Source organism: Apus apus, chromosome 13 (assembly GCF_020740795.1).
Source record: "Apus apus isolate bApuApu2 chromosome 13, bApuApu2.pri.cur, whole genome shotgun sequence".
NCBI classification, from domain to species: domain Eukaryota; kingdom Metazoa; phylum Chordata; class Aves; order Apodiformes; family Apodidae; genus Apus; species Apus apus.
Window position 1 is genome coordinate 16,231,660 of NC_067294.1, and position 26,467 is coordinate 16,258,126.

Here is a 26,467-nt window from a genome sequence, read left to right on the forward strand (position 1 = left end):
ATGCGTCAAGCTGCAAAGCCTTCCCATCCCTAGCTGTGCTGAAAGGTTATGGAAATCTGTTCATCATCTTGCTTGGCACGGGAACACTTAGAGCATGATAATCGGGGAGACAGTGAGGTGGGGCGTGGAGGTCCAGGATGTGACCACGCAGAGCTCCTGGCTGTGATAATGAAGGGGGGAGAGATGTCGGAGTTACTGAAGTGAGAACCATCTGTGTTACAGCCAAAACTGGATACAAAGGCAATGACACAGGATTCATTATGTGCCGGGAACCCCTCCCCCCGAGGCATTATTATGGAGTAACCTTTGATCAAGACCAGAGAGAGGCTTAAACCAGGTCTGGGGATCTCAACAGTTGCAAACTTTTGATCCACATCTCCGTCTGGCTGGTCGGATCTGCCTCTGAAGGAGGACACCTTTCCTCTCCTGCAGCAGATGGCTGGTTTCCCTCCTGCTCTTTTTCTCTTCCCTTTTTCCCTGCTTCTGCTCTGGCACAGGGAGTCAGAGCCAGGCTCAGTGCTGGGGAGTACCCAGCTCCTCTCTTGGCTGCCTTGCCCTTGCAGACGGTGCAGCTTCTCCACTGCCTTAACCCTGTCCCCACTGACAGGGGAGGTGATGAGGACTGATGTCCTAAGGATTCCAGCCTAGGGAAGGCTTTGGGGGGATAAGCAAGAGCCACTGTCTGAGAAAAGGCAAGAGATCACAGAACCACAGATGGGTTTGGGCTGGAAGGGACCTTGAAGACCATCTAGTTCCACCCCCCTGCCATGGGCAGGGACATGCATGGGAAAAGGTGCCCATGAGCTGACTCCAGCCCTGAGTTTTCCCAAACAGCTCAGTCCTGTTAGGATAAGGTAACATCAGGCAAGACAGACTGTCTTGATGGGGGTAGCTCTGTGGAGCAGAGTAGCTGTGGCTACGGTCCACAGTGCTCATCACCAGTAATTAGCACCAGCCAGTGTTAAGGATGGGGGAGCTAATAACATTTTAGCACCTCTTTCTCCTCTGCTACATTCACAACTGGTGAAAGAACAGTGTCCAAGTGAAGAGATGTGCTTTTTCTTTCTCTCTCTCTTCTTTTCTTGCACAGAGACAGCTTCCAAATGGCTGGCGTGGGAGGGTTGACCTGCCTTTGAAGGGGGGTTAGTTTTATGGCAAGCTTTTATTGACTTCTGTCAAACTTCTCACCTCTTGCTAGAAGAGAATGGCCAGAAAAGAGGGGAAGTGGCAAATCTCAGGCAGTGAATTGCTCGTTTCCAGGCAGCCACTATGAGTACAGCAAAATGACCAGCCAGCCCTGACTCAGGGAAAGGGGGCATGGCAGGGCTGGGGGGGGGTTCTGGCTGGAGGAAGCCCCCTTGAATATTTCATCTGGGTCTGCTAATGCCACATAGGAGGGAAAATGCACGCTCTGCAGCACATTGTTTTGCTGGCATAATAATTCCAGTATGGAATTTTTGGTTTGTGACTTCTTCAGGGGCCAAGATCTGGCCCCATGTGTTGAATTATTAAATGGCAAATTAAGTCAGTTAATAGAATTAATTGAGTCGATGTAATGCTTTTAATCAGATGGATTTGATCCCTTCTCAGATGAATTAGAATCCATTAACAGATAAGTCAATTATTGGACTAAATTAAATCTAATAATAATGCCTGCTGCTCACAGCAACACTAATTAATCTAAATACACTTACATATCTCCCTAGGTTGTTAGTGATTTTTTTTTTTTTAAGGCTTAATTGATGTTCCTAAAGTGCTCCGAGATCTTTAGATAACAGACGATCTACATGAGCAAAATATTATCTCTTAACAGGCTATAAACTAATTAAAAGCCTGATCTATTTACAGATTGCATTTTTACTTTAATCTCTTCAACCTATTCAGAAGGAGTTTGCATTGGCCCAGAAAAACAATATTCCTGTTATAAGCTTATTATTACTTTACAGGTTCCTAAGTGGTCCTTTCATTCAGAAAATGAAAGGGGGACGGAGAAAAAAACAACCCTTAAAGTGCTGACAGAAAGAAAAAGAAAAGGACCTGGAACCTTTATATTCTACCTCCGATAAATGGTACAGATAGGGAAGAGAGGGATCAGTGACCTGAAACCTTAGATCCTTTCATTTATTTTCATTTCACAAAAGGCAGAAGACATTCTATCCTGTTTGTTCACGATCTTTGTATCCGGCGCAGTTGGGGAGACAGAGCTCCCTTGGTTGGCTGAAGGCATTTTTTGCCTCATTTGTATTTCACAGCCATGTGATTTTTTTTTTTTTGGTTTAATTTGTCCCTGGCTACTGCTGTCCTGTGGGGCAGTGAGGAGCAGTAGGCATCAGGGGAGAGGTGGAGGGGATACCCGGGGTCTTTGGGCTTCCCCTCTCTGTGGAGGTAACTTTTCTTTCTGGCTTGGAGGTGGTGTGGTTATTAGTTGGTGTGTTCCAGTACTTTGTCCATGGACCTAGTCTATAAAAAAAAAAAAATCTTGGCTCCCCCAGAAGGTTATAAATCATCCATCTTTTAAACCATCTAGTTTATGGCGCGGGAAGCTTTGTATGACCTGTCTTCTTCTGAGTATCCCTTAGCTGCTGGCCTTTCCAGCCCCCTGGAGGGGTGGACCCAGAGCCAGTGAAGTCCTCTCAAAGGCTTTCCCTGATTTCAGTGGGCTTTAGCTCAGGACTCAAGGGATGCTTCTGAGACAGAAGGTTTGGGGAGGTGAACAAAGCATGGGTTTACTAGCAGAGTGTTGACAAATCTGGGGTCAGGCAGGCCAAGAAAGGAAGCAAATTCAAGAAAGAGGTGGTGTGATGCATGATTACCTCCACAGTAATGCCACACCCCGTACAGATTAGCTTTTTTAGGTGGAATGGGGAAATGGAAGAGCTCAGGGAGATGAGTGCCTCCTTCTTTGGGTCAACCCAGCCTGGGTGATGTGCTCCACAGCGTGCAGTCTCTGCCTTCTGTTCTAGCTGGAGCTTCCCAGAGATGCCAGTGGACAAGCCCATGGAGAGCATATTACAGCTGTCTAGACATCAGCCACACTCCATCCCCACCAGAGATTTCATTTGTGGTAGAAACGGGCTCTGTTCCATGAGGAGGTGTAATACGTGTGGAAAATATTATTACAGCAAAATAGCCTCCTTTAATTGACTCTAAATTTTGCAGGATTCCTTCCTAGGTTTGGGTAATCCTGTGCTCTCCAGAATTAATGAGCTGACATAGCACTTCTTCGGGTTTGGCAGCCTGACAGCTAATTTAGAACTCCCTAAACTCATTTCACTAATGACTCCCATTTGTTCTATCTCAAAGCCTGGAAACAAATGCAAAATACCAGTGCCATTGTCCCATCTTTAGCAAGTCATTCTTTCCCCTCGGTATTTCTGGCACCTTAACAGCAAGCTGCCTGGGGAAACCTGATTAACCCTTTCCCTTCCTAAAGGAGTTAAAATCAACTTTCATCCTCCCTCCTGGGAAGATCAGGAAGAAAAAAAAACCCTTATTTTGGCTGGAAGGTGCAGAATTAACCTGCAAGGAAGATGGGAGATGTAGCGATTTAGTCTGGTGAAATACACCTGCGTTTCCACAAGCTGGACATTCCAAAAGCTGCTTTTCTTCCCAGGAGCCAGGTAGGTGCCCAGGGCTTGTCCATCCCAGTGCAGCTCAGCCCCAAACCCCCAGGAGCTGGGTTTGCTCTGTAATTTATTCTGCTGACCCATCAGGATGGCTGTCTCCTATTTAAACGCCGTAACGCTGCCTCCAGTCTCTTCCCATTACAGGTTTTGACGTGACAACAAGACAAATAATTATTATTATTTTTTTTTTTTAAAAAAAAGACCTTTTATCTTCTAAACCATTTATTTTCACTTACTTAGCCCGGGGGCAGAGCTGACCTCGGCGTGTGGAATGATCATTCACCGTGGCAGCTGTACAGTCATATGGGTCCTGGGGACCGGCCGAGCGGAGGAGCCTTCGCCGTCCAGCTGCTGTGTGTTGTGGCTCTGTTCTGTTTTGGTTTTTTTTCCCCTTTCCCAATATCCCTCGATTGCTGTATTAATTAATTAATTAACTGTCTTCCTTCATATGTTTCCCCTTCTCCTCTGCAGTGGGGCAGTGGTGAAGTTTTCCTTTGAAAGCAGGCGTGGGGATGCGCTCAAGCTCGCTGCTCGGTTGAACCGTGTGTGGGGCAGCTGGGGATGGGGATGAAGCTGGAGATGAAGCTGGGTTTGGGGCTGGGTTTTGTGATGAAGCTCCCAGGTTGTGGTAGGCCAGCAAGGAGCCTTGGCTGCCCTCATCTTCCAGGTGACTCTGAAGGCTTGGCAGCCGTTTGAAACGCGCTGGACGTTTAAGGCTTCTCTATTTTTTCATTCTGCCTTACCCTGTGCCAGGGTAGGGGAGAGCTCTGCTTAGCTGGATGAGAAGTTTGGGATGAAAAATGTAAATCTTTGCTTTTTGATTCATGACCAACTGATTTAAAACCATGTATATGCTGCCAGTTCCCTTTTCAGCAAAAAAGTCCCAGAGCTTCACCCTTAAAGTTCAGCTCTTTCTGCAGCAGTCCCTGTTTTTTTACCCTTAGTAACAGCAGAAGCTGTTGTTTGTTTTTCTTCTGATACTACAGTGATTTTTGATTTCCCTCCTTCTGGACCTGAGATAGCTTAAAGAGCTTTGACTTGCATGGAAACAAAACAAAAATCACCTTTTTGCTCTGTGCCTGAACTCCAAGTCGCCATAATCACTGATTAGGGTTTGGAAAAGATAGGCCTGCCTGTCAGTAAATATTAGGGACCCAGAAATAATGAAGCAAAGTAATTTAGAGGTCTGCTGATATTTAGTCATTTTTAATTTTGGCGTGGAGTGCAAAGTGAGCTACAAAGTGAAAAATCTTTATTTTCATGCAAGTCATAAAAGGGTTTTTGTTAACAGTTTGTGTGTGTGTGTAATTCTGTGCTGTGATTTAAGTGTTCCCATTAGAAATGCAGAATAGGAAATAGGATCCCATCTGTGAGCAATTTAAGAGGAAGTGAGACAATGGAGTCGATTGCTGCTTCGGTTTAGATAATCAATACAAATATTATTAGTATAGTGATTCATCTTCTGAGACACTTTATGAAAATGTGAATGCCAGGCCCTGAAGACAGGTCAATATGATATTGTCTGTTCCTGCCTTGCTGTGATTATGGGGTTTTTTTCCCATGAAGCTCAAGCAGCTGCTTTGCTCAATGTTCTTCCCTGGCTGTGATGAAATAAGACAGAAACAAAGTCAGGGCTTCCCTTTCTCCTCTGTGGCTCTGAAAATGCACTGTGCACGTTACCACAAAGATTCCTTTTACTTTTATCAGGAATTTATACCTGGGGACTGCTGGGTGGATGCTGGGAGATGATCTTTAAAGTCCCTTCCAACCTGAGCCATTTTATGCTGAAGTTGTGGAAGAAGTTTGCATCATTTTAAATATATTTCTAGGCCATGAGTGGCTCTGTGCACAAATGCTGGGAGTGCTCCTTTGAGTTTACTGCAGTTGGTTTGTGTCAGTGTCTGTTATCAAGGTTTGTATCGTGGTATCCAAGGTTTTTCCATATCTAAGCTTTCAGTCAGTGATGAATTCAAGTTGGTTCTTGGGATGCAATTAAAAGGACCCTGTGAATAAGCTAGTCTGCCTATCTAAAAGGGGGTTTAAATTGTTTTTACTGTGGGGAAGGAAAACATCTTCAACAAATTGTCTTGTATGTTTGAGCTTTGGTGCACGTGACCATCAGGGTTGTCAAGTGGCCTTCATAAGAAATGGGTGGAGGAAATGAAAAATGACAATGGATGGGAAATTCAAAACTTGGTATGTAAAGAACACACTTCTGCTGGGAGATCCCACGGGGTCTCACTAGGTTGCCGTTGGAGAGACCTAAAGTCAGTTGCTTGCTTTGCTGGAGGCATGTTGGTGATGTTAGCCAAGTCTCTCAGCTGGAGCATCTCCCACGCTCCACTTTGCCCAGGTTAGGCGGTGGGACAAAGAGGCTGGACCCTCTAGGCAGTGGAGGGAGAATGACCTTTGCTTACATATAATGAATGTCATCCTGTCCATCTTCTGGTGTGTCCCCCCCTCATTTCCAATATAGGGGTTGCACCATTCCCTCACCTCTCAGGTGTGCCATCAGGGTAAAAGCACATGGAGAGATGCTAAGAGATGGTGGCAATGGACACCATGTTGGTAGCCTGGTTAGAAGTTATCATTTGGTGTTTCTAGGTGCGGTGGGACCATTCCTGTTTTCAGGCTGGGGTTTCCTCAAGAGAAGCGTTCGCTTTTATAAAGAAAAGAAGCCACTTGTATGGCTCAGATTTCCCCTCAGCTCTTTTAAAAACCAGATAGTCAGGAATTTCCGCAGCTGCGAGGTGGAGCACAGCAAACACACCAAGGCCAGGAGCATTGCCTGGCTGGCTGGGAGAGGAGAGAAGAGCCCTGTCCCCTGTGAAACCTCACCGAGCTTCGGGCTTGGGGGAAAGGTGAAAAACAATGATGCTCCGGAGGGGAGAAATGGCTGATTCGTGATGCTCGGAAATCTGGAAGAGTCCAAAAAGGGAGCTGAAAACACCCCCCAAAAGTGACTATCTGTGGCTGGAACGAAATAGTGTCCGATCAGCACTCAAAAACCGCTGAATCCAGGCCCTTCCAATACTGGCATTTTCCAGAGTGCCTGCCAGTCGGATGCAGAGAACACGTGGGGAGCGGCTGCGCTCCCAGCGCTCGCAAGAAGGGGGAAGCTTGCAAGTAAAGGGAGTGAGGAGGCCAAATACAACCCCTATTTGTTCTTACTTTGGAGGAGGAGACGGGGCATTGGGGTTGGAGGGAGATGGCCGGGTGGCTGCACTCTGTAAGCATCCCTTTTAATGAGCTGTGCCAGCAATAAATTGCAAGTGCTTTGGTCCCCGGTGAATTTTAAGTATTTTCTGAATCTAACAGACAATTCATGCTTTTATGGTGATGTAGGAGCAGAGACCTTCTGAATGTCTCCTGAGCTTTGACTCTTCAACTTCTGCTGTAGTGGTTTTGGGGATGTGCCTGTTCTTTGCTGCTGCTACCTGAAGTGGTTGATCTTGAGGAATCACTGGGTAGTTCTCAGATTTGTTTTGCCCTCATGGCTGCAAGCTGAAATGGGTGCCTAAAGGCCTCTCCTTTGCATTCACAGCTGCTGAAGAGGTGCCTTTCTTCCCAAAGCATTAAGAAAAAAGTCCTGCCATCTGCTGTGATCCTGCCTTCTCCTAGCTGTAATACCTTTGGGTCTTCTCCACCAGGTTTCCCAGTGATCACAGCTAGAAGGCAGCTGTGCTGGCTGGAAGGATCCAGTCCCAGGTCGTGAGGTGGGGACAAATCCTTATTCTCTCATGCTGCTTCTGTTCCTCATCTAGCAGCCGGCCTGGTGGGACAGAGGAGGAGATGTTGCACCTGAGTGCTGGGATGGTGAGGGAAGCCATTGGTGTTTGAGCATAGGGTAGGCTTGGGATCCTGGCTTCTGGCTGGTGTGGTTTGTTTTACTGATGTTCTAAAGTGCTTTTGGAAAGACAAGCAGCAGAGGAAAGGGGTGGTCAGATGTGAGAGGGGAGCTTTAGCAGCAGGGGAGGTCACCCACCACTGCTGGACGTAGCAACAACCTCAGTGTGGAGAAGCAGCAGGGAAGAGCTAAGAGTAGGTGGGCCTGTAAATGTCAGATAAATCTTAGAAAAATCATGTCCAAATGGCCTCAACACTGGGCTAGAGACAATCACGAGGCTCACAGTGTGTCTGTGCTGCCCGTGTGGTGGGGGTGTGAGGGGTGTCCTCACTACAAAACCCCTGGTCCTGCTCTGGCAGAGCATTGCAGGGGTGAGTGTTGAAGCAGACTGAGGGTGCTTTGGGTTCCCTGTTTCACATCATGTTGTCTGGAGGTAGAGGGTGAACTCTGCAGCTGCTGAAAGCTGGTCTTGTCCTGTTGGGATAAGTGGTGTTGTCCCAGGTTCCAGCAGCAAAGGAGCTTACCTAAAGGTAACTTCATTATAAACCCCAAATAACATTTCTGCTGGTTGCATGGAGGGATCACAGGGCTGGACCTCTGTTACATCTGAGGCCTGATTATCCTCTTTCCTACACTCATGAAACTCCACCGACTTCTGCAGAGCCATTCCTGGAGCTCCTGTGTGAGACTGAAAGGAGATTAAGTGCCCAGCAGTGCCTCCCATTCCTCCTGTGTCTTGCACCTTTGTTAAGACCTTGCATTTCAAACCATTTCAGCCGGTGGGAGGCAAATCAAAGCTGTTAGGTTTTAGCTGGTGACAATGGTGGGGTGCTGTGTGGGGTGCCCAGCCCCTTGCTTTTGTGCAGCGTTTGCTCAGCAGTGATTCTTGCCTTTATTTCATTTGCTTCTGCATCTGCATTTGTAACCGTTGTTGTTTTTTTTTTTCCAAGTTAAGTTTCTGACCGGTGACTCATTAGGAGTAAATAGGCAAAAGGATATTGGCTTTACACCTACTAATTTGGGGGTGCTAACAAGCAAATGTAAGAGCTGTATAGTCACTGGGTAAATTGTTCCACCTGGGAGGACTGGAGGAGGGGAGATAAAAAGCACTGCAAAGAAGCTGCACTTTTTCTAGCTACTAGCTTTGGTTGTTCTTGCAGCCATAATGAGTTTGGGAGAACATATGATGCTCACCATTGCTGTAACCTGTTTTTAGCTTCGCCAGCATTTTCTAGCACTGAAACTATGAGACCTGTGTGGGCCTGAGAAGGAGCTGAGGTCCTTATTAGAAGATGCTAAATATGTTGGCTTGGAAATAAGGTGCCCATTATGGTGGCTGGTGGAACAAACCCTCTTCCTGCAGCACCTGTGAGTGCAGGGTGGCAGAGGAGCCAGGACGTGTGTCTCTGAGGAATGGGCTTGGAGACATAGAGGAGCTTTCATATACCTGCTCCAGGTACCAACAGCACAAACACTGGGGGGTGGGACACCCACCAGGTAAACATGGATCAGTGTGGCTCCATGGACTGTGGCTGCAAGGTTGGCAGAGGGTCATGGCCATGGGCAGCTCGTGCCTGCTGAGGTCTGCTCTCAGGTTTTCTGCTGTTGGGGCCCAAGTTGGCTGCAGATGTGTCTGTTCCTCTCCAGCTGCATCTGGGATGTGGTGAGCACACACCCTTAGGTGTGCTTAAACCAAGGCAAGGATGTTGGCTTTCTCAGGAAGAGGAAGATATTGCAAAGGAGGTGGAAAACAACTGAGAAGTGATGGTCCCTAGCCCTGATGGTCCTGCTCTGAGCAGGGAGTCAGCTGGATGACCTCTGGAGAGCCTTCCCAGCCTAAATAATTGTTTAATTTGGTGCGTGACTTTCAACACTGTCAGAACAGAACTGGCAGGTAGTCATCAATGGTCTGTTGCTTCAAAGGCAGTGGTTCTCCTTGGGAGCCATTCAGTGGGACCCTTAGGAAATGTCTTCTCATGGTTTGTCCCTCCCTTTTTCTCCTCGTGATTTTTGTACTGAGATTTTTAAGAATTTATGTTATTTTAAAAATTTGCTCTAGGCAAGGTTTTCCCTTCTGTCGCTTGAGTCCTTCTGCCTTCTCCTTCAGCTTGGCATGACCCACTTGTGTCTGTAAAGACAGCATCATCTGCACGAGGGTATATAAACCATAGTTTGTCTTAAAAGGTGTGTGTTGCTTAGTGGAGAGGCACACTGTCCCCATGCAATGACCAGTTATCATCTCTACTCCTTTCTGGACATGAATCCAGTTTACTGTGTACTTGGAATGGAAGGAAGGAGTCCCTGGTCCTGCTGTAGCCCATGTCAGGCTCCTGATCTCTGGCCGAGGCTTCCAGCCTCACTCCTCAGGGCCTGACCTGGCTGCAGCCAGTATCTGTCTCTCAGCAGGAGGAATCTGAGGAAATGCAGCAAACTTCAGCTCCTGGGGCTAAATTGTTGTGCTCTGTAACAGCAAACTGTGTTGAACTAATTGACAACCAGCTTTAAACCTACCCCAATCAAGCAAATACATTGATTTATTTTTTCCTCTCTTACTGAGTGCTAAGCAGCTCCCAGCTTGGTTTCCCCCCCAAGAACTGGGTAACTCATCTATTGTGTGGTAAAACTGATGGGCCGTTTTGACCTCCAGACAATCCTTTCAGTGTGTTGAGGGAGGAAGGAGTTTCTTATACTCGTATGAATGTTTGACCGCTTTAAAAAAGCCAGACAAACAAACAAACAAACAAAAGCCCAACCCAAAACCACACACAACAACAAAAGATGATCCATTTTCTCTGGATGTCTTTGAAAGAAGCTTAGTTTAGAGACAGACTGGAGAGAAAGGGTATTGATTTTGTTTGACCTCCAAACAGGCTGCGGTCAGTATATTTTCCCTGTTGGAAGTGGCTCAGGGCTCTGAATTTCCATGTCAGCGTTTGTATTCTGAAGTGCACTGGAGCTTTTACTGCTTCTTCAATAAATAGCAAGCTGTAGGGAAAGGTAATGCTGCTATAGATGTATTTCCCTCTGGATCTGCCCTTCTTTTCTATTTCTTTCCTGTGTAACTGGGTTGTGCTGCTGATGAAGCATTTACGAGTCCTTTTCACTGAACGTCGTGCAGGTTAGTGGCTCAAGCTGGGACTACAAGCAACAGCTTTGTCATCTGTCTTGCTTTTTCCAGTGCTGAGCCAGGGCCTTTCCCAGCCTCATGCCTGCACCAGCACCTACTGCCCTACCTGGTGCAAGGAGAGAGATGCCCTCCTGCACACAGGAGCAAACCCTCTGAAAAATACCATCCCTCCTTCTACCTTGATTATTCTCAGCCTTTAGGTAGAAAAGCCTGATTTGTGCTGAATCTCCTGCAGGGAAACAGAATATTCTGTTTGGTGGCTCCTGCAGTACTGGAAATGCTCTGCTTGTTATGGGTTTGTGTGGTTTTTAGGTGTTCTGGTAAAATGGCTTATGGCAACTGCTGTGCCCTTTCTCTGGCAAACACCCATCACAGAGTAGCTTCAAGGGATGGAGATAACTGGAGGATGTGCTGATGGCCAGGTTTCTAAATAAGCTTCTCAGATGAGCAGTACCAGTCAGCATCTCTCCATGCCGAGGTTTGGACTGTGCTATCTCCTCCTAATGTCATGATAAGGCTTCACGTGGTGTGTTTTTTGTTTGTGTACTTCCTCCTGCCTTGCAGCAGATCCCACACAGCAGTTTTGCTGTTGGCACATCAAAGGGTAGACCAAGAAACCCACCATGATGCTATCAAGCTGCAGGCAGAGGGTCTCTGATGTTGGGTACCAGTTGCTGAGCTCTCCTCTTGGCTTTGGCAGCATGAGCTTCATTTCTAACCCATGTGGACAGTTGTTTCTCTTGGTCCTAATGCTGACCCCTTCTTTAGAGAAAGGGTTGGTTTTCATGGCTGCTGCCAGCCTCACATCTGCTTCTAGCTGTGTTTGGGTGGAGGCTACTGGTACAGAGGCATGAGAGCCTGTGGCATATGTGGTCTGCTGACAATTATACACCATTGGTTTCTGACTTAAGTGATTAATTTTCCAGAGAGTAATAGCCCACTGCATCCCTAAAAAATAATGAATGGTGGAAGATATGTTTGTGCAGCCCATGCCAAGTCAAGCTGAGGTTGCAGCCTGTGTGTGTAACTCTAGTGACTCCCCAGAGCAGCACTTTAAGGGTTCCCCAGAATCTTTTCTAGCTTTATTTAGCCCAACCCCCCCACTCCCTACATCTGAATATTCAATTACATTAACCCTTTGCAAATGGCTCAGCAAACACCTCTGAGAGCGCTGAGAAAGAGAGACCTGTAACCATTAAACCTCTGCACAAACATGAGGGCAAGGAGCAGACAGAGGGGGATGGCAGGAGGTGATGGGCTCGCTCCTGGGGACACCCCAGTCAGGGCAGGAGCCTGCCCAGCAGAGGCCAGCATAGTTCACCCCATGGCTGGAGCTGTGAGTCCTGAGGGTGCTGTCCAGACAGGCTGGGTGCTCGTGTCTACCCCGGGTGCCCATGGTGCTAAGTAGATCTCAGCTCCATTTCCCAAGGCCTGCACAGTGGATGCCCCCCCCATTTGCACTGGGCAGTGCAGAGGGGCTGCCATGCTGTCTGGGATGATTTATTAATAATTATTACTAATACAGCAATAATATTAATCAACCTACTACTTGTCTTGGGAATACCTAGTCCTGGGGACACAGTGTGAGCACAGATGAGTCTGTTTAGGTACTACTCATGTCAAGGTTATCACCAGGCTTTGTTAATTAATAAGCAGAAAGTTTTGCCAGAGCCCTGAGCAGCAGGTGATGTGTCAGTAAAACATGTTGCTGGAAATGCAGGTAATCACTGGGAAAGCAGCAATGCTGTGTTACCCCATTGCAGTGGCTTCCATAGGTGGTCTCCAGTGCATTATGACGGTGGATCAAGAATGTGACCATTTCTTGTTACAGATCTGAATCAAAAACTAAGCAAGCATAGAAAAGCAAAGATGTCCTCGTGTTTTAAGTGCCCGTATTCTGTTTCTGAGAGCTGAGTACCAAAATATCCCTTTGATTCTCAGTCGTAATTGTACCTCTTAATTAGCTGGAGGGAAAAAAAAAAAAAAAAAAGGCGAACCAACAACAAAACTGACACAGCCTGAGATCTTGCTACATAAATTATAATTAACCCCTTGGCACTGGAAGTTGAGATTTCCTGCCCCCGAGCACAAATGCAAAACGCATTAGCAGCACTTAACGTCAGGCACTCTCGCCCACCAGCCGAGGGGTCAGCTCGCTACCCCATAAATACTGCTGGGCCCAGGGCTGGCAGGGAGGGAGAAGTGGCAGGGAGGGAAAAGTGACAGGGAAGCCAGTGGCAGGGAGAGAAAAGTGGCAGGGAAGCCAGTGGCAGGGAGGGAAAAGTGGCAGGGAAGCTGCCGAAACCTGAGGGGAAGCGCTAAACACACCAGTCTGGGGATGTTTGACCAGCTTGTTTTTCAGAGCTGTAAATGCCCCAGCAGGAAGGACAACGCAGAGACAAAAAACCCCAAACGCAACCCCCAGCAGGGCTGAGGAGACGGGAGCCAGGAGAGGGACGCTTCCCGGGGAGCCGTTTTGTTCCCCGCCATGGCTGGTTGCGTGGCCGCCAGCAGGGCCCGGGCGCTCCCGCCGCCCGCCCCGGCATTGTCTGGTGCCAGACACACTCGGCTGTGCCTCTTGTGTGCAGCTCGGCCACCCACCGCCCCCATTCACCAGCATCCTGCTTTTTTGTCTCCTTTTCATTCCCGCCTCTTGGGGGATGAGCTGTAACTCTTCACACCGGAGGGGACCTGTGGCCAAAGGCCAGGTGGGGAGGAGGCTGCGGACGGGGCGTGGGGGGGCTTGTGCCTGTGGCTCTTCCCTTCCCTCTCCCCTTCCTGGTCCACCCATCTGCAAAGGGGCTCTGCTTGCTTCGTGGCCTCAGCGGGGGCCCAGGCCTGGTGGGCACCTGGAGTTAGGGAAAGCCATCTGTTTCCCCACCAGGAGCTTGTGCAGAGGTTCCTTAGTTCAAGTTGGCGGATTCCGTTGCTCCTTTAGGGTCCTGGGTGGAGAAATGACTCTGGATCTGTCCCAGTGTGGCTGCAGCTCTGCTCTGGGCTGTAAAGCTCTGGCAGATAAGGTGTTGTTTGCCAAGGGCTGTCTCTTGGGGTTTGGTGTGTCCTTGGGCTCCTTGGTGCCAGCAGCTCTGGTAGTGAGGACTGTCATGGGCACCAGCAGCTCCTCCTGCTGTGGTCGGCTGAGCTGGGGTAACAGTAAACCTGGGATGACTCGACCCCTTGGCAGGTTTCTAAGGTGGCTTCATCCTTGTATGGCAAAGGTGGGGGGCAGCCCTACTCCTTGGGCTTGGCATGGGGATGTGTGTGTCAGGACTGCCTGTCAATGTTTCAAGTCTGCTATGTATGAATAGCGGTGGGGAATTTCCTTCTCTTGTCTGCTCCAAGGATTGTAGCAGGTGATGGAACAGGAGAGTAACAAGGTGTCCTGGTGGGGCAGAGGGACGTGCTCACTGGCAGCGGGTAGCAAGTGCTGGAAGAGGGGTTTGTCCCTTGGGCTTTGTCCTTTGCATGTCTGAAGATTTCTGAAGTGAGCGATGTGGTGATTCAAGAGGTGGCCAAAGAGCCCTCCATGCAAAAGCAGCTCTGCTCTGTCTATCCACGTTGGGAGGGGCACAGGCTGGACACCTACAGCAGCGGTGTCACCCTCAAGGGACTGTCCCTGGACAGGTCCACAGGGCCACCCTCTCCAGGGTGGGAGAGGTGAGAAGGATGCTCCAATGCAGAGAAACATGGGGCTGAGTCTGACCTTTAGAGGTGACCTGGGTCTCTAGACAATCTGAAACTGGGAAAAGTAACAAATAATAGAACACAGATTTTACACTGTCAGTGTGGATTCTTTAAACCCAGAATGCCCCCAAATAAGCTATTAGAGATATTGCCTCTTTCTTTGCTGCTTTTGTTTATAACAGCACAGATGAGGACTGGCTTAGTTCAGCACTTGGTTTATTTTTATATTCAGATTTAACTTGGGATCTCCTTTTCTTAATTCCAACACGGTTTGAATGCAGAATTGTATTTGAGATTTTTAAAGCACCTTTATGAAAACATAAAACTAATTTTACAGTTCTGACAGGTCTTATTTTAATACCTAGTGGCAGATGCCTTTTGTCCCAAATGACTCTAGGAAAAAAACCACCAAACTCTTAAAACTTCTCATGCAATTAAAACGCAGTAAAAGGCAAGTGGACTGGGGGTGGGAGCTTAAGAAAAGCCCTGTGATGAAAATGTTTCCAAAAATTAAATGTATGAAACCAAAGGTGCTCAAGGCAGAGCCAATGTGGTATCTGAGTTTTTGTCGTTCCCCCTGTTGCTGCTGCTCTGAGAGTGGTTGGAAGGATTGTGCTGTGTCTGTAGGGAGAGACCTTTTCTGAGGGACTGATGCTGAGCACCCTCCCCTGAGCTGCTTCACTCAAGGGACTTGCTTGGACTGCAGTTGGTTCCAGAGGATGTGTCCCCCCATGTGCCACAGAAAATGAGTTCTTGTCCACCTCTGTCAACCAAAAATAGTCCCACTCTCAGATTCTTACCTAAGAGTGACCATTTGCTGTACTTCTGTCAATACTACATTACCTTTTATTTGGCAAAAGTGAGCTTCAGCAGCACCAGCATTAAAAAGTCAGATACCTTTGAAAGGAATTTGCATCCATTTGTGAGAGCAAACCCTGTTGAAGAGCTTAAAACAAATTTTCTTCACGTGCCAGAACATTTTTTCTGGTAGGTTGTGCTGCTGCCTCCACTTCTCTGGGTTCCAGAGCTATAAGAATCCCACTGAAAATACTGAGGCATCCTGCAACTTTCTTTTCAGCATATTTTTTACTTGCTGGAAAAGGGAAAGCTACGATGAGCCCCTCTGAGTGCAAATGTGTGAGCATGCTTATATTCCTATCCATTAAATTAACTGTCAGAATTTCAGCTTTTACTGGCCCAGAATAAGAAACCTGCTTGGTAGAATTTAATTTCTTTGTACATCCGTCACAGCTGAGCATCATAATTCATCTAACACTTCAAATGCTTTGTGCATTCCTCCTGATTAGCTCCACTTTGGAGCACTCACAAATACTAGAGTGGAACCTGGATCCACTTCTGGATCCACTCCTGGAGTGTGTGAAACCATCACGGTGCTGGTGTATGGGAGAGATGGGTGTGTTTGGGACTCCTGGGTAAGAGGATATGGTGGTGCTAACATCACACCTACTTCACTGCTCAGGATGAGCAGCCAGCCACCAGGGTTGTCCAAGAGAGATGGGCAAATGCTTCAGAGTAAACGTGGTCTGTCCTACGCTTCTGGCCACAGCTAAAGCAGCTTTGGAGAAGCAAGAGTACGTGGGGCTCCCGTAGTCGTCGTTCTCTGCTTATTGTTATCTTTGTGTACGTTGGTATTTTCTTTGGGTTCAGCTGAGGCTGGGAACAAGAGTCAAAATAACTTCAGCAGAGTTTGTTCTTGTGGTAACTCTAAACCTCCGTGGGTCAGGAAGGGTTCACACTTTTGTCAGACCCAAGGGACTCCAGTGCTTTGGACACATTTCAGCTAGGTGCTCAGGGCCAGGTTCTGAGGTCCCTGTCTGTTGGGCTTGACTGTGTCACTAGGAGTTTATTCAAATGAGAATGATCAAAGACATCAGGGTTTGGCCCTTTATTTTTCATTTTAGGTGCTTTTTCAAGCGTAACGGAGCCTCTGAACTTTTTTGAGGCTCATCCTTCACTAATTTCAGGCTGGGAGCCTGGCAGCTTGTCAAGCAGTTTTCCTGCCTCTGTAGAAATACTGTCCACTTGAGCTGTGTTTGGAGGCAGCAAGACACCCTGGTGAGATAGAGGAATTTCTGTGCTAACATTTTTAACATTTCTCTTCTTCTTAGTCATTTTGAGTGTGCAGGTGGCAAAGTTCAGTGCAGAATTTGTTCACTGCTGCTCCCTGCCCGGGCGTTCTCAAAGCACACAACCTATCATCTCCAGTTTTACTGAATCTTGTCTAAATAAGCTTATTCACTGTCATTGAAGCCACTGCCAAAATATTTTTAGTGTCTCTTACAGTGAGTTATGTATAAAACATCTGCAAGGGGCCAAGTCTGATTCCCCACTGCTTAATCCTGCTTTCTTAGATCTACAAATGGGTGCAGAGGGCTCCCTGACAGGGTGACAGTATTTTACCTTCATTTTTCACCTGGATAAATGATGACCAGGCTCCTGGGTGTAGTGCAGGCTTGGGCCAGCAATATGGTGCTTCGAATTTTCATGTTGTCCTCAGGTTTTTTTGGGTTTTTTAAAAAATTCTGTTGTTTTTCACAGATTCAGGGATTTATTGCATTTTTATAGAAGCAGGGCAAAATCTCTAAGACTAAAACTCTAAGCTAAACTATCAGGCAGTTTTCATATGCATGGTCTGATAGAAGACCTCCAAGTGGGAAGTTGTCCTTTAAGCTTCTCCCAAGATGTGGTGAATAGATTTAGTTTATAGGGACTGTGCCTGGAAGCTTTGTCATCCTTTAGGAGCCTGGGCAGTCCTGAAAGAGTATTGATTTGGTTCAGAATTTCCTGGTTTGGTTGCTATTTTGCCATACAGTGTGGGGAGGCAGGTGCTCCTCAGGATGGTCCCAGAGATGCTCAGGGAGTACCAGCAGCTCAGCCTCATTGCCTGGCCAGCTTCTTTAGCCACTGTTGAAACTGATAGGAGAGTGTTTGGGGTGAGCACTCCTGTAGGTGAGACCACTGTACCAGTGGGACAGGCTTAAATAGTGGAGTTTTTCCTAGTGTGCACCCCGTGGAGTTAACTGCTGTGGCAGTGGGTCAAGCTTGCACATCTGTCCTGGCATGGGCACTCAGCCTGCCCTGGTTGGCACCAGCAGGAATATTTCTGCACGTCTTGGCCTCATGTCATGGAGACATGACCGGTGAACACCAAGGGGATAGCTCAGTGTCCTGGAAATGGGACAGACCTCCTCCTCAGTGTTGGATGGTTGTTTTCAGGTGAGTGCCTGAAAGCATCTCCTGGAGACTGAGGCTCAGCTAGTGCAGAGGAGAAAGCCAGAGGAAGGTGTCACCAGGAAGGGGATCTTTATCCCATGTTTGTCTGTCAGAAGTGCTGTGATCCTGCACTTTTCTCCATCCCATCGAGCCCTCGAGGTGGTGGCAGTTAGGCAGGGTGAGCAGACAGCCCTGCAGAGGGCTGGGAAGAGGAAAGCTCACACCTCCACAGCCAACCCTTGCTCCTGGCCTGTGCAACCATGCAGCTGGTGGCAGAGGCAGGACCCTGAAGCTGTGCAGGGTCTTTATCAGGGCTCGAGGGACTTCCGATGTGTGCCAAGTCCTTTGTGTGGAAGTATTTGCAGGATCAGGTTGCTGCACTGTAAGTGCCTTTGAGGTCTTGCTGCATTATGTATTTTCTTCTGATGTCTCCCGTGCAAATATTTAACCTGTCTGGTTCCTGAGAGCTGCTGAGGCCTTTAGGAGTTGGCAGGTTGTCTCTGCAGTCTTTTCTTTGTTCACACAGAGCCCTCCCTCCTGCTCTCCCAAGACTGGGCATGGAGATGTGCTGTGGGGGACTTCACACTTTGTTTATATTGATGTGCTGGTGCTCTGAGGGGTTTGTGCATTCCCAGTGTCTTTTTCCTTACCTGCATCAGCTGACCAAGTGGAAGATAAGATGTTTACCTGTGGTTTTAAAGAAAACCTCCTGTAGAGAGGTGGCATTTTTCAGAGCCAGGGGACTGCCCAGGGACCAGCTTGCCCAAGCTGAACCCAGGCTCTGACACCAGCCCGTTCCCTTGCTTGTCCAAAGGCTTAAAAAAGAAAATACCTGGAGCCTGGATCTTGGAACTGCTCTTATTCCACCTCCCTCTGACCATCCCTTTTAATAATTTGACATACATCCCCTCTGCTTGCTGAAGACAGACTCCATGAGCTAATTGCAGTGGTATGTGGGTCAGAGCTCTGCCCTCCTGGGCACCAGCCTTATTGATTTGAGTAGTTACTCCTGATTTGCACCTGAATAATTGAGAAGGGAATTGGGTTGTATGTTGGCTTTCTACCACGAAGTGACTACATCAGTCGACCAGGGAAAAGCAGTGGATGTCATCTGTCTGGACCTCTGCAAGGCCTTTGACATGGTCCCCCACAACATCCTTCTCACTGAATTGGAGAGATATGGGTTTGGTGGGGGGACTGTTCAGTGGATGAGGAACTGGCTGGATGGTCGTGTCCAGCAGGTAGTGGTCAATGGCTCTAAGTCCAGATGGAAAACTGACAAGTGGTGGCCCTCAGGGGTCAGTGCTGGGCCCAGTGTTGTTTCATATCTTCATTAACGATATTGATGGGGGCATTGAGAGCACCCTCAGCAGGTTTGCTGATGACACCAACCTGGGTGGTGAGGTTGGTATGCCAGAGGGATGGGATGTCTGCCAGAGGGACCTGGACAAGCTGGAGAAATGGGCCCAGGTGAACCTCATGAGGTTCAACAAGACCAAGTGCAGGGTCCTGCACCTGGGCCAAGGTCACCCAAGATATGAATACAGGCTGGGGGAGGTCACACTGGAGAGCAGCCCTGTGGAAAAGGACCTGGGGGTACCAGTGGATCAAAAGCTGGACATGAGCCACCCATGTGCAGTTGCAGCCCAGAAGGCCAACTCCATCCTGGGCTGTATCAAAAGAAGTGTGGCCAGCAGATGGAGAGACGTGATTCTGCCCCTCTGCTCTGCCCTGATGAGACCTCACCTAGAACACTGTGTCCAGCTCTGGTGCCCCCAGCACAAGAAAGATGTGGAGCTGTTGGAATGTGTCCAGAGAAGGGCCACAAAAATGATCCGAGGGCTGGAGCAGCTCTGCTATGAGGACAGGCTGAGGGAGCTGGGGTTGTTCAGGCTGAAGAAGAGAAGGCTCTGGGGAAACCTCATAGTGGCCTTCCAGTACCTGAAGGGGCTACAGGAAAGCTGAGGAGGGTCTTGTTACAGGGGCTTGCAGTGAGAGGACGAGGGGTAATGGTTTTAAGCTGAAAGAAGAGAGATTTAGGTTAGAGATCAGGTGGAAATTCTTCAGTGTAAGGGTGGTGAGACACTGGAACAGGCTGCCCAGAGATGTTGTGGGGGATCCATCCCTGGCAGTGTTGAAGGGCAGGCTGGATGGGGCTTGGAGCAGCCTGGGCTGGTGGGAGGTGTCCCTGCCCATGCAGGGGGGTTGGAACTGGATGATCTTGAAGGTCCTTTCCAACTCAAAAAATTCTGTGGTTCTGTGAGTTATAACTATTTCAAATGGTGCAGTTTGGAGGACTAGACAAGTGTGCAAGCAAATCTTGAGGATACAGCCTGGATTTCCTCACTTGTTCATGGCCTGGGGGCTCTATTAGACCCTCCAGACTTTACCTAATTTTGGCATTATTCCCTTGTCATTATGTCATGGATGTGCAGGCAGGGTCATTCTCTCCTATGCTGTGGTCACGTAAAGGATTCAGGTGGGTTTGGTAGGGGCCAGGCTGTGTTTGAACAGGTTTCAACTGTTTTAAGCACCCTTGGCCAAGCTGGGGTTCACACTGGAGGATTCAGTCATAGCAGAGAGTGAATTTTACCCTCCCATCAGATGCAATATATGCTGTGAACTTTGGAAATGGGCTTTGTCTCGATTCATAGTGTCATGATCGCTAAACTGGAAAGCTGCTCTCCATCACAAAAGCTGTGGTCCCAGCCTCGGTGTATCTGTCCCTCCTTCCTCTTCATTAACTGGAGATGGTTTTCCTGGCTTTGTAATTGCATCAGAAAACAGTGCAATAGCTGACCTTGCTTCAAGATGCCTGTGGGCAGCATGAGAAGCTGTAGTTTCCTTTTCTCTGTGGCTCCTTTTGCAAGGTTTATACTTAGAGGGTGGAGTGGGAGAAGTGGAAAGCAAGGGTGGATAGGCCCAGAGTACCTGGTGCTTCTGCACCTTTGTTGTATTTTCCCCTTTATCTCTTCATTTATCTGAAACTGGCTTTTGTGATAGGTATGTGTAAGGCTCACCCTCCTCAGGTGCCCTCTTTCTCCTTTCTCTCCCTGTGCAGTTCTGGCTCCTGTCCTCCCACTCCTAGGAAGTATTTGAAAGCTAATTTGGCATATTCTCTGCCACCTTCACATATCTCCCTGACTTCATGTTTTCTTAGCTGGAAGATGGCTTTTCACCATATATATATGTATGTAATCCTTTTCACCTAGACATGTGAGGAATTCCAGTCTTTTCCAGTGGGAGTTTTCAGGAAGGTTTAGGTTAAATGGGCCAATAAGGCAAAAGCATGGAGCAGATCATCTCACCCTCTAAAGACATCTTTAGCTCTTTTTTTGTTTCCCCCCTGGAAAAGATATCAGAATATCTAGCTGTCAAAGAATTTAAACAATAATAACTGATCTGAAGGCTAGAGTGCAGGGTTTTTGAAAATACAGATTGTAATCTCTCTACAGTGTATGCAGGGAGTAGTGGAGCTGGAAGGCAGGTGTCCTGAGCAGCTGACTGCCTTGGGATGCTGCTCTGGATTGATGGGACTTTACCTGACCTTTCAGTGGATATTCCCTTGAATTTTCCTTGGTGCTTTTGTCATGGCCATAGCATCTTTATTATGGCAAGAAGACAGCAAGCCAAGTCTGGTTTGATTTAAATCCTCTTGGTGGTGACTGAGCTCCTCTCCTGCTGAGTGGAGTGGGAGACTTCAGCAGCCCCTTCTGCCAGGCCAGTCCTCTTTCCCCACAACTCTTGCTGCAGCACTCAGAACTGGGATTTACCCCAGCTGATTTCAGCTGATTAGGTGTGTTATCCGAGGTCTCTGCTTCAGCTCCTGAGAGAATTAAGGGAGACACTTCTTGTAAAAAGGAGAATCAGCTGTAAGGGGTGCCTAGGCTGGAATCCAGCTAGGTTATGAACCCAACCCTAAAGCTGCACTGATCTCTTGTAGGAAAGGAGGTCAAGGCTCCCTAGAAATGTGAGCATGTTTCCAGTATCTTAAGACTGGGATTTTTCAGAAGTGGGTACCTGTGGGTGGCCTCAGCCTGTACTTTGGCAGCAAAGCTCAGAGCAGGGAGCAGACAGATCTGCTGAACCTCCTTCCCTGGGCTCCCCACTCCTAGATGTAGGGTGGTGGATGATCTCTGGGGCTCATGAGCCTCCTCGGGGCTCTGGGGTGTGGGTGCTGGTGTATTTACTGTTGTGGGTGTCACTTTGGCTGCTTGTCCATTTGCTGCTTCTCAGCCCATGCTGTGGCACTGGCCCAGGAGGGATCTCTGTGCTGGTGTAACCTTTGCAGCCCACAGGAAAGGTGACTTCCATTTAGTTCTAAATTATGACATTATTTTATTAGATCTTTAAACTTTATTTCAATTCTTTATTTAAAAAGGGGAGGAAGGTATCATATTTTAATTAGCAGCGGTGTCAAAGGAGACCTAGATTAATTATTTGAAATCACTCCATCCAGATGGTTTTAATTTTCACAGCAGGGAACCGGCATCTTTTTTAAGGTGATATTTTTCAAATTAAAATCAGCTTGGATATTACTCATGCTGGCTGCAGAGGGAGGGGGTGGGGGACGGGAGCTGGCGTGCCCCGTGTGTGTCCCCCAGGGGAGCCTGTGTCAGGGAGGTGTGGGTTCCTGACCGTCCTGCAGCACCACGGGTCAAGGCTTTATCAAGCTGAGCTCCTATTTTGGCTGGTCAAAACCCACATCTGATATTCAGTGTTGCTCATAGCAGCTTTATTTGCAGTCTGAGGTGGGAACAGGGAGGGAATGGCTTGCATCTCAGGTGGGAACTGGCTGTGTCCTGTTCTTGCCTGTGAGCAGGCTGTAGAGTCCTTGCTTGGCCCCTTCCTGGGTGGGTTTCACCCTGCAGATCTGTGGGCAAGTCCTTGGTGATCTGGGTGTTGGCTGTGGTTCTTGTGCCCATCTCTGGGACCTCTTGTGCTGGCTCCTTAACCTTCCCTTGTGCACGGGCTACTGCCTTGCCCTCTGTGGTCAACCATCAGACATCTCTGCTACCCTTGTTCATTTGAGGAGAAGAGTCACCTCTTTGAAGACAGTCCTACCCCTGGCTGTTCCCTGGTTGGTTAATGCTACGTTGCATCTGAGCAGCCTCCCTGAACTTCTCGAAGCAGTTCACCAAGTTCTATGCCATGTTGCTCATCCTCCCCTTCAAGACCCATCTCTGTGGCATCCACCCCTTTCCTGGCTTTGCTCCTCTTTACATCCTTACTACGATGGGATGTTTCTGGTTCACGTGGCCCTTCCTCACTGGAATGTTGGTTGGTCACTGCTTCAGTGCCACCTTGGCAGGTGTGGAGGGAAGGCACCTGGCTCTCACTGGCAAGCTGCCCTCTAAAACCATGATGCTTTTCTGAAAGGCTTAGATAAATATCCATATTTATGAGTGATTGTGAGTAATATTCAGCTATAACACAGCCACTATCCCCCTTGCTGTCAGAAAGGAGTTGTTACTTAAATATCCCATGTGGTAACAGGTTTAACAAATGTATCTATTAAGTGTAAACAGCTACTAACTGGAAAACCCTAAACTTGCATATGTGACTGAGCTGCAAAGGGAAATGTCTGTTTAGGGCCTTTGTGAGTTAAAGATTTGTGATATTTGCACTGCTGCAGAAGCCAGAAGCTGACTTTACAAGTGGGAAAAATATGAATGTGTTTAAATGAAGCAAACTCCTATTTCCACCCCCCTGGTAAAGGCGTGCAGCGAGCCTCTTTGCTCTTGAGAGGGTTTTAAAGGTTTGAAATATGAATGCCAAAAAGAATGTGACTTTTTGCAGCACGGATCAAACATTCTCCAGAGTTTGGCAGAAGCTGTGCTCCTACGGCAAGGCTCGGGTCTTACAAGCATGAGTCTTTCCAGAGCAGGAGTGTGGATTTGCACTTGCTGACACTTACACATTCTTGCGTTGTGTTTCCACCATGTCTCCTTGCTCCCCCTCCCTATCGGAGGTGGATCTGAACCAAAATGTCCAGTCTGCCCGTTCCTGCCTCTCCAGGGAAATTCCTGGAATCTGAACCTCGAGCATGACTGGAATTCATGTGTAGATCAGAGGGAATAAAATGCTGGATCTGGATGTGTAAAGGTTTTTGAGATGGTGTTGGCATTCTGCATGTCTGGGTGGCAGCTCGGCCACTTCTGCAAGTGCAGCAGTGTCAGGGCAGGTGGTTCATGAAGATGCAGCAGAAATCTGTCCTCTACCGTGGCTCCTGGCAGTGCTGCCAACCAGCTCTGGCCTCAATAAATGTGTGAGGCATTATGAGACTGGCTGTTTTTCTCCCAGCTGGAGCAGGACTGATAGACCTGGACTGTCAGAGAGCAGTTAGTGACCTCCTGGGAACTGAGCTGGCCACACAGAGGTCATCTGCAGAGCAGGACATTCAGAGAGAATGAGCAGCACTGAATTTCTCCCTCGCTAGCTCTTGTGGTGGTCTTCAGGAGATCACTGTGATGTTTTGCACTATGAGCATGTGGCTGGACCCCTTCTCTGAAGTGTTGGAGAGCTGCTGGCTGTGGGGAAGGGATTTTCATTCTTGTAGTGCTCATCTTCTGTCTTCATGAGAATAACATCCATGTTCTTACCCTCCAAGAGCCCTCCTGCAGCGTGAAGGAGAGCCTTCAGCTTTATATTGCTGATGGGCTGGTGGGGTTGGTGTGGACTGATGGAGCACGTGCACATATAGGGATATTTTGTGCTAAACTGGCATGAAATCTGGAACATCCACATAGGTGTCAATGGAGATGTGTGTGATCTGCACCTGTGACCAAGCCTGGAGCCCTGGGGTGGTTCCTTGGGTTGTGTCCTTGCAGAACATCCCAGTGTGGTGTGGTTCAGGTACAGGTAATGGCACGAGGTGCTGATGAGCTTTGCATGCTCTGACTTAATGGGACCACACTGGTAAATGTTGTGTTGTTTTTTCTTCTTCTTCCTTTCCAAGCCCAGCTTCTAGTGGAAACAGACACTTTTGGCAGTCAAGTCCGGATCAAAGGGAAGGAGACAGACTTCTACCTTTGCATGAACAGGAAAGGCAAGCTAGTGGGGAAGGTAAGTGTTTCCTATTAATTCATTTGTAACATGAGTGTTACCTTTAGCAGCCTCCTCAAGGCTGTAATGATGTGTTGGAGCTTCGCCTGTCAGCCTCAAATGAAAAGCAGGAGGGAGGGGACGGGGGGTTTGCCAGGCAGCCCCTGCCCTCCCCAGCCCTCCCCCATGTCTGTAAAGTGGAGCTGTGCAGCCAGTCCTGGGACTCCCTGCTCCTCTTTGGGTGTGGGTGTGTTTGTGCTTTGCAGTTGGGTGACACCGGCGTGAGGTGACGTCTCAACAGCCACCTCCTCAAGAACTTGGTTACTTGATCTTTGGGGAGAAATTCCAGAACAAAGGGCCACGCTCTGTGCTGGGGAGGTGGGTGCTGGGGAGGTGGGTGCTGGGGAGGTGGGTACCATCAGGCTCCTTTTGGTGGTGAGCCAGGGATGCTGTGGCACAGCTAATACTGGGATCCCAACATCGTACTGGAGCTGCGCCTCAAGGTTCTAGCATTACAGGAATCTTTTATTCCTTTGGATCCCTGCACAATAGAAGCATGTAGCAAATTACAGAGCGTTCACCCATCTAGCTTAACTGCTTTGCTGAAGTCATATTTTTAATGTATTAACTTGTTTTTGTAACTTAGGCAGTTCTTCTGTATTGTTGGCGAGCAGAGGAGCTCGCTAACCAGGCAGGAGCTTGCTCAAAGCTAAAATGCCACCAAAAAATACATCTAAAATAAAATCTCTCAGCCCCCAAAGGCCTCCTCCTCCCCCGCTGCCTGCACTTTGCACCACCAGGAATTAATATCTGGCATCTTTGTGGCCGTGAAAAAGGGAAGCCGAGTTTTGTTTTGAGTCAACGCAGGGAAAGCCACACTCCCAAACAGAAACCAGAAACCAAATTGCTCTGGTGAAACATTATTTACTTTTGTGGTCCCGAGAGTGACAGTGGTGGGACAAGTGCCTTCCCTGGAGGGTCCCTCCTGCCATGTTTGTTTTCCTGGAGAGTGGTGCAGATGCTTCTGTGGAGACCATGCTCTGCTCTTCCACAGGCAGCTGCGGAAGGTGGCAGCTGCCCTGGGGGCTGAGTTGGTGGAGCAGGGAGAACCCAGGACACTGCTCCACACCAGTGGGGACTTGGAAATCCAGGAGGACTGGCTCAGAGCAGCCAGTTCGCTGCTTCTTGCACTTCTGCGGTGCAATCACTGCTCTGAACGAGGCACCATTTTTTGGTCTTGGACAAAGACATTCATTTTTAAACTGCATTTAGACCTCTCAGGATACACAGGGATGCTTCATGCTGAACTCAGACCTACCCCTTGTCTCTTTTTTTTCTTTTCCCTCAATTTTCTGTCCTTCAAATATGATAATAGCATTTTTCCATGAAATGTTATAAGGATAATTTTGTTAATGTTTATGAGGTGCTGATACCACAGCAACGGAGCCCTCAGCAGCATCCAAATTAGGGGAGTAAAATGAGCATGAAATCTTACCCTTTTCTTTAACAGACCTTACCCAGGGTGGATCCCTGGTGGCACACAGGGCAACCTGCATCCTTTCCTGGACTGTTCTGAGTGTCCAGGAACATCCTGGCAAATTCAGAGGCTGTTTTTCCAACCCTGCTGCATATTTTGGCAAGATGAATCCCTTGATTTGGCCCACTGGGTACAGTGGCAGGACACTTCTTTCACTTGTTACCTTTCATGCAGCGTGAAAGGGATTTTTTTTTTTTTATTTTCTTGGTGTGCTTCTCATAACATGAAGTTGGCAAATGGTTTGTTATTAGGAAAAAAAAAAAAAATCTATTCTTGTAAATATGAGCCTTCCCAGCCCAGACTGCTGACAAGTTCATAAGCCAGCCGACCTGAGCAGGAGGGGGTACAGAGCATGGTGTTTGGAAGGA

General features: G+C 48.1%; 1 protein-coding gene across 1 annotated transcript in view; it reads left to right on the plus strand.

Moving 5' to 3' along the window:
- Nucleotides 1-26,467, plus strand: part of FGF18 (fibroblast growth factor 18) — a 72,768-nt gene that overhangs the window by 30,375 nt on the left and 15,926 nt on the right. The window contains exon 4 of the mRNA XM_051631111.1: nucleotides 24,477-24,583. Coding sequence (XP_051487071.1) covers nucleotides 24,477-24,583 — 107 coding nt within the window. The remainder of the gene's footprint in view (nucleotides 1-24,476; nucleotides 24,584-26,467) is intronic.